The sequence below is a fragment of the Cyclopterus lumpus genome, chromosome 24 (assembly GCF_009769545.1).
Source record: "Cyclopterus lumpus isolate fCycLum1 chromosome 24, fCycLum1.pri, whole genome shotgun sequence".
Lineage (NCBI taxonomy): Eukaryota > Metazoa > Chordata > Actinopteri > Perciformes > Cyclopteridae > Cyclopterus > Cyclopterus lumpus.
In genome coordinates this window covers 21,689,751-21,697,990 of record NC_046989.1, presented here as the reverse complement: position 1 = coordinate 21,697,990, position 8,240 = coordinate 21,689,751, and the positions used below count along the sequence as shown (strand labels likewise).

The window sequence follows — 8,240 nt, the reverse complement described above, 5'->3', positions numbered from 1 at the left end:
TGGTCAAGTGTGTCTCGTATGTGAAGTGTTGAGAATTAGACTGGGTTGCATTGTGACAATAATGCATTTGACCTATTTCAAATAATATTTTGGATCTACATGAAATAAACAATTGGGTGTGTGGGGGGTTTCACTGGCATTTGGGGAAAGCTTGCTACTAAATTCAAAAAAAGGAAAAGCAAAAGCTGATGAGCATCATGCAATGAGCGTGTACAGTAAAGTAAACTATTGACCATGAGGTGAGCTTCGGCCCCAATGTGCTCGACGTACTATAATTGTTTTGAGGAGAAACACAGTGATGTGTGAGGTTTACCCTGAGCAACAACCTCACAGCCAGAAACCACAGATTGGGGACTCAACACTTGTCTCACTGAGCTGTGACTTGACAAGAACAGATCAGCACCTCGCTGACAGTAACTAAGGATTCCAAACGCTTGTGATGGTCCCTGAGGCCTCTGAGAGCTCCTAACACCTCCGTTCATCTCTGCTGGGGAGAAGACTGCAAATACACAAGTGTTCATGTCCAGCGAGAGAGACAGGAGAGGATGTGGAGAGAGAGACAGGAGAGGATGTGGAGAGAGAGACAGGAGAGGATGTGGAGAGAGAGACAGGAGAGGATACATGTGGAGAGAGAGACAGGAGAGGATGTGGAGAGAGAGACAGGAGAGGATGTGGAGAGAGAGACAGGAGAGGATACATGTGGAGAGAGAGACAGGAGAGGATACATGTGGAGAGAGAGACTGGAGAGAGAGACAGGAGAGGATACATGTGGAGAGAGAGACTGGAGAGAGAGACAGGAGAGGATACATGTGGAGAGAGAGACAGGAGAGAGAGACAGGAGAGGATACATGTGGAGAGAGAGACAGGAGAGGATGTGGAGAGAGAGACAGGAGAGGATGTGGAGAGACAGACAGGAGAGGATGTGGAGAGACAGACAGGAGAGGATACATGTGGAGAGACAGACAGGAGAGGATACATGTGGAGAGACAGACAGGAGAGGATACATGTGGAGAGAGAGACAGGAGAGGATACATGTGGAGAGACAGACAGGAGAGGATGTGGAGAGAGAGACAGGAGAGGATGTGGAGAGAGAGACAGGAGAGGATACATGTGGAGAGAGAGACAGGAGAGGATGTGGAGAGAGAGACAGGAGAGGATGTGGAGAGAGAGACAGGAGAGGATGTGGAGAGAGAGACAGGAGAGGATCAGGAGTGAAAGGCTGACCCTCTGAGCGGCTTTCATCATTAATAAATGGACTTGTAGCTCCTTCTCTTACTAATTAGACATTAAACCAAACATAATGTATGCTGAATATGACTTGTGTGAGATACTGCAGAAATATTTTGGTAAAAAATATAATGACGTTTAATTGCAAAATAATTAGTTTGTTTAATTATGTATGTTCAGTTGGGTTGAATGTGTGTTCTCGTTAACCCCGTCTCTGCCAACTAATTAAATACAGAATTAATTAGACGGTCAGAGCGGATGATGAAGAGCGAAATAATCTGGTAAGGAGGAAGGTCGGGGAGGATGAACCTTCACCCAGGAGACCGCTGTTCGTGTTCTGTGTGAACACAGAAGTCTATTCTGAAAGGCACTATGAATGTAACAGAAAACAGTCCACACATCGATGCTAGAGAGGAACCTAGAGCTTCAGGTGTATGAGCAGTTCCCACTGACCAAGTGGGAATGTGATGGTTACGATATTCCTTTCAATACGACTTCATGTGGGCACAATCCAGACAATTTCTCAAACATAGGTCTCCATCATCTTCCCCCCCCACATAGATCCTCTCCCAAGGAGACCAAAGAGAGGAAAGGGGCTGGAGCCCAGCTGAGACCTGCTGAAGAAAACCCAGCATTCCCTGATTTTGCTGCTGCAAAATAACGAAATAACAAGGTTTATTGTGAAGAATTCATAGTAAATTAAATGTGCCACAGAGAGGAAGAGTACGCATCAAAAAACAATGTGGGACTTTTATTGTGAAGAATGTATAGGAAATGACATGTGTATATCCACTGTTTCTTCAGTGGCTTCTTGTATCCGATCAGGAAGGTTGCATTGAAGCTGAGTTCTGATTTGATTTCACAAAAGTCATATTGAAAGGAAGAGTGTAACCACTGAGATGAATCATGCCCGGTTGTTTTGGCTGCATAGCTTCTTATTGCAAGTTGATTGCCTCAGTAATGTTAATTACACAACATAATCTGCAGCTGCAGGTGTTATTTCTTTCCCGTCAGCCAATGCAAGGGATTAAAAACATGATCATAAAAAGAGTAACTCAAGTGTGCAAACTCATTGTGTTTCTGTAATAACGTTTTCAGCCAAGACCAAAAGTGTCCCCGACCAAACTAGCAACGCCAACGGCGGCGTGCATTTCAAATCCAATCTGCTCCATTGGCAAACACTCAAGCTTCATTGGACATTGTTACACAAGCGAAAACAATGCATGAACGCATTTGCTTCTGCTTCGCTGAGAAACTGTATTGTGTTTCCATGGCTACGTACTGGTCCACACCCCAGTGGGAAACACAATATTCATGACAAGAGGGATTTTCTGACTTTAAATGACTAATAATAATAATGTTAGAAATGCACTTCACGTCATGATAACTTTTTAACTCTTAATGTTGTAAATAATGTTAAAAAAAAACAAAAAAACATTTCATATCAAGAACTTTCCTTTTAAGGGGCAGATGTTGCTTATTTCATGTTCCATTAGCTTTCGACATCTGTCCAGTTAATGACCCGAGGTGAACCTTGTGTGTGCACAAGTGTGAGCAAATAGAAAAGCCAGATATTCCACGCCCGGGGAGACGGGAAGAACTACAAGTACGATAAAAAAGTTAGACCTGGAAACGGGACAGCACGCAGGTAGCAGCACACAGCATGCTAAGACCACGGGGTGGGACAGGAAGCCTGTACGCATCTTGATGGAAATAAATAAAAGTACTCGACATCCCTGGGACAAAAACGACGAGTTGGGGAGTAGCATAAGGTAAGACGTTGGAGGGTAAAGGTCTCAGTCATCATCACCCAACAGCTGGGGGAGGGTGAGACAGCACAGAGCTCACATGTGGCCACAGTAGAATAGAAACTAGCAGGGAGGGTCCCTCCATTGTATTTATATTGAAACAAAATGGGTGTGCTGCTCTCTTATTCTCTAGTTATTTAGGTTTATTTATTGAGGAATTTTATTTATTCATCTCAGTACACAAAATGTGTTGAATGGGTGAAATCATAGACTGTAAAAAGATGGATGCTACGCAGGCTGGGAGGCCCTCCAACAATGTGTTGGGATTCAGACGGCCACTTACAAAATACAACTGTGTCCAGGCGTATTTAATGGAAAACGAGCCGAACAACTATGATGGCGCTAACATGTCAGTTAGGTGGCGGGTTTATGGGCGGGACCTAGATACCGTGGCTCAACCCCTCTATCACAACGGCGTAGACTCCAAATGACATCACCAGCGCCAGATAACAGCGCCCATATCCGGAATATTTTGGCTTGACTTTTGTACAGTGGAGAGGCGTCGTCTATCTTTATATCCAGTTTATGGATGAATGTATGAATATATGGATTCAACCTGCTGGTCTGTTGGACGCCCTTTGAGTCTGTGCTTCTGTCCTCCTGCCGTGTGCAGATTAACAACATCAATATTGATAGAGTCATTCCAGTGGTTCATCTGCACCAGATAAGCTCCACATAGGGGGGTTTAAATCACCCGTCACCCAGGTGTGAAGGCCAGAGCTCAGGTGGAGCTATGCGTTCATCTGTGCGTCTATGAGGGCATGCACAATTTCATTATAAGCATGCATGGGGGTTTGGCATCTGTGCGTGTGTTTGTGTGTATATGTTGGTGCATGGTGTAGGATTTATGGTGAAGGTGTGAAGGACCTTAAGGTCAGAGATGGGGAGTGGAGTGAGTTTGGTCCTGGGGAGCCGTGAAAAAGGAAACATGAAGTAGAATTCAGGCAACTTCACTTCCAGTTCAGTTCTCTACATCAACATCTACAAAACATTAATAGTTGCTTTTCGGCAAATGCATGACATTATAATTGGCCAGTCAAGCCTGCTTATAGAAACAAGCAAACAACTAAACATGTGTTACTGCGTATTGTTAATATTTAAAGATGTTCTACAACCTGAGATTTGATTGTCCAAGTTTTCTTTTAGTTAGAACTTAAATTGCTAAATGCTGAAATCTGGTAATGAGGCAACATCCCTAGAAGCCCCTCCCCAAGGGAAAGAGTAGAACATATATCAAGTAATAAATACTATATAGCTGAAGGTATGTTCAGTCTAAAAGGCATCACAATGATTTGGTTTGACCCAATTAACCAGCTGGTGGCCAGGGAGCCTTTGTATAAACACACTGGCATTGTCGTGGGAATTCAAGAAAAGAACTCTGAACTGAGTGAAGGACCATCGCCATGCTCAGTAGAGAAGTACCTCACTGCTGCTGCCAGTGGGCTCGAACAGCATGAGCTGGATGGAGTGGGATGGAGAAGCAATGTATACGTTCAAGAGGAATCATGGTTTACCACATTTGAACATTTCTGTCCCAACACATGACTTAATAGATATCACCATAAAACTCCGGTTGGGTAATTACATTAAGACTTTTTAACAGGTTTTTAGAAAATCTATTTTTAAATATACAAATGAGGCATGTTCTTCTTAAATACGTGCTGTTTTTCATATATTTAAAGAACAGTAATCCAAATGAAAGTAAGTGAGTGAAAGTTCAGATTTCTGTGTCAGACTATGAGAGAAAATGTAAGAGGAAACGGCGTTTAAAGATATGTTTTGTAAAATTACAAACGTTTTGAAGACAGGGTGAATAGGGTAAAAAAGTAACCAATTGATATCACCATGAAACTTACCCAGCTGATTACTTAAATATTGATTGTATTTCCCCCCCTCTATTTTCTACCACTGTACCATGCCAGGAGGAGGATACTATAACCTCATTGTCTATAATGTTAGTCTTTGTGATGTCAAACAGATATTAAATATCGATCCTTTTGCCAAGGGAAAGTAGTTAAATATTGAGTTAATTTTTTTAAATGAAAATTCAGGTAAGAATTGAAAAGAAAACCCTAGCTCCATGGCAATATGTTTATTTTAAAATGTAATGCTAATGCTACTTTAATCAATATCAAAGAAATACACAAACAATATGCTTGTGTTATATAATAAGTATACAATCCATCCCATTGCTCATGATTTTGCTTTTCTACTTGTGTGATAAACATATTGACATCAACAAAGTACCTACTGCCTAACCAGACATTGCATCACCACATCAATGGTGTTTACTCGTACCATCATCACACATAACAACTCAATGTGAAAGTTGCAATCCTTTTTGGGTAATGGACTAATGTGTCAGCAAAAGCCCTTTTCTGTGCTCCTGTCATGTGACAATCTGGAACCCACGTTGGCCCCACAGAGAAGTCACGATCAGTTTAAAGAGATCCATTTAGTCACAACAGTCCTTCATGGCACATTAAGAGAAAACTTGACCTTTTATACAGATCAAGATCCACCTTGGTGGCCATATGGAAGACCATTAGGGTCAAATGTTCTTAACGTTACGACAAGGACCTTTTATTTTGGGTTGAATATGGCGCCCTCTCTGGACACGAGCGGCAGTGTTTCCATGAGCACATGCACCCCTCGTCATAAATATCAAACCGTTAATTTGACTGCAGTAGGATCTGACAGTCTGGCCAGCTTTGCCCTGGTTCTGGTGCTACCGTGCTTCCTCCAGCAGCGTGGTGACTGACCCAGCTGTCCGCTGCAGCTGCTCTCCATACCCTGGGAACCAGCGCACGGTGGAACTTCCAGCCGAAGTCAATGTACAGGTCGTCCTGGACCACGGGAAGAATTCCCTGAACACCGCTTTGTCTTTGTCGCTGGTGCCATTTGGATCATCCGGGGGCCGGTGGAGGAGGACCGCCATCCAGGGCTCCGACTGCGAAGCCGGATCGAGGACTGTTCGCGGTGGGCTGGGAGCTGCTGGAGGGCCCGCTTGAGTGTGAGCAGAAGGAGTTTCTGGTGAACCGTGCCGTGAATCGCTACACCTGATATCGAGGGGAATCGAAGCCGATGACAGGCATTGAGACTAACTAGTACATAGGTCATAGAGAGGCATCCATGTTAATTTAGACTGTTTCATAAAAGTTCCTTGTAGTAACTTTAAGAATATTTTAAGAACTTGATTCTTTCTCCATTTACTACCAGAGAATAAAAGGTGTAAAAAAAAAAGGATTGTACCTTCAAGTGTTTCCATTGATAAGACCTATTAGAGGGATATATCCAGGTTCCACACACTGCAGCACCCACATGACACATGGAACAAGAATCCGGAGTGATTAATAACAGCATTATTAGAGAAGGACAGGAACATTGTGTGCATTATTATCACGTAACAGCAGAACATTTTAGTAAAAACACTAGACACACAAAGCACAGAATAATCAACATGTATCAAGGTGCAGCAGTTTTATGCCAATGAAGTAAAGAATCACCTTCTCTCCACATCACATGCATTAGCAGTAGTGGGCCTCATAGTAAACCTCACAGATCAGTGGGAGGACTTGCATGCGATTGCCAGAGAAATGGTTACTTTATTCAGTGATTTGCACTCACTGTTTCATGGGGGCTGAGAAATCAGACCGTGCAATAACCATGTGATAGAAATAGGGTTGGGGAACAAACATATGATGTGAGTGGTCATTTTTGAAAATGTGAAAGTTTTACATTTTCACCATTCCCCCATCTGGTCAAATATCTATTTGTTTTAGGAAGCTTTGGTTTGTTTTGAATGTGTTTGACTCTCTGTTGCAATCCGATTAATGTAATGTCTTCACATTATATAACTCTTGCCCCACGCTCACCAGTAGAGATAGTAGAAGAAGGATAGGACAAAGAAGGACAGCTTGCACCAGGCCTCCTTCATGCAGAACTTGAGCGTGTCGCCGTTCATCACCGACGCCGGGTCGTAGAGCAGCTCCTTCGTGTCCGTTGGGGAATGGAAGTACCTACCACAGAGGGCAAAGACCACACCGCGGGTAGTTGACCCGTTCCAGACCCCAGGGGAGGGGGGAGGAGGGGAGGAGATGATGGGAGAAAATTGGGAAGGAGATGGTATGGAAAAAGATGGCATGACGAGTTAGGGGGACAGCATCATGCCGCAGATGTGGGTGAAGTTGTTGAATATGTTGTTAGTGAAAATGTATGGTTTGCTATACCCGTTTCCTGGACAGTTGTTTAATAATTTAATAAAAGTAAAGGAATATATTTAATACTGTCTTTATTTGCGCTAACACTGGCGGAAAATGTTAGCGTACAACGGTGTTTTAGTAAACTAGCATTACTTTGAAAGCCAAGTATGACCTCATCAGATGATGATAGTGATGTTAGAAGAAGCTATGCTAGTGTCTAGGTAGGGGTAACATCCAGAAGACCAATGTTCAAGTAGATTAAAAGATGTATCTCTCTTGTAAGAGTTAAATTATGGAGCAATGCTAACATAAATGTAAGAATGTGTAACTCATTTTTGTTTTTTAAAAGAATTGTTTATAAAGCTATTTTTGGTGTGAATGAAATATAGGTTTTTCTTTTCCTTTTTTTTTTATTATATCAAGATAATTATCTTGAGGGTTACTTATTGATAAACGTTTAGGATAGGAATATAATATATTATGCTTCTGCCTATATTTTTTCTTATTTCACAGATATCGGTCTGCGTGGAACCGTGTGTGTGTGCAGGGAACATTGTTGAAGACAATATTTACAAAGACTGCCACAGCTTGGAAATGTCTTTGGTATTTCAATCATTATGAAAACTGCCATTTGAGGCATTATGGAAGTGGAAAACAGAGGAAAAGTAATGGTAAGATTTCCCGTGACTTAATCACAAAATAACGTCTGCCGAGTTAATAGCAGAATAACGTAAGCATATTACGATGGTTTGACTTATCTCGTGTCTGATTAAGTATCTCAATGCATATTCAAATATATTTTCACCCATGTCACGTATGTGGTTCTCATGGTATCAGGGCGGGGGTTTATTCATCTAAATCCACTCAGCTCAGTAAGTGAATTACACCTCCAACTACTTTGCATAAAAGTGAGTCAAACTATGATTTACAATAACTCTTTATGATGCATTTCCAATGAATAATGTTATCCCGTTTCCAATTACAACCATTTATCACCTTCTGA

General features: G+C 42.1%; 1 protein-coding gene across 1 annotated transcript in view; it reads right to left on the bottom strand.

Moving 5' to 3' along the window:
• Positions 1-6,315: 6,315 nt before the first annotated feature.
• Positions 6,316-8,240, bottom strand: part of cnih3 (cornichon family AMPA receptor auxiliary protein 3) — a 79,185-nt gene continuing 77,260 nt past the window's right edge. Inside the window, exons 6-7 of the mRNA XM_034527672.1 lie at positions 6,911-7,054; positions 6,316-6,343 (exon numbers count right to left, since the gene is read on the bottom strand). Coding sequence (XP_034383563.1) covers positions 6,316-6,343; positions 6,911-7,054 — 172 coding nt within the window. The remainder of the gene's footprint in view (positions 6,344-6,910; positions 7,055-8,240) is intronic.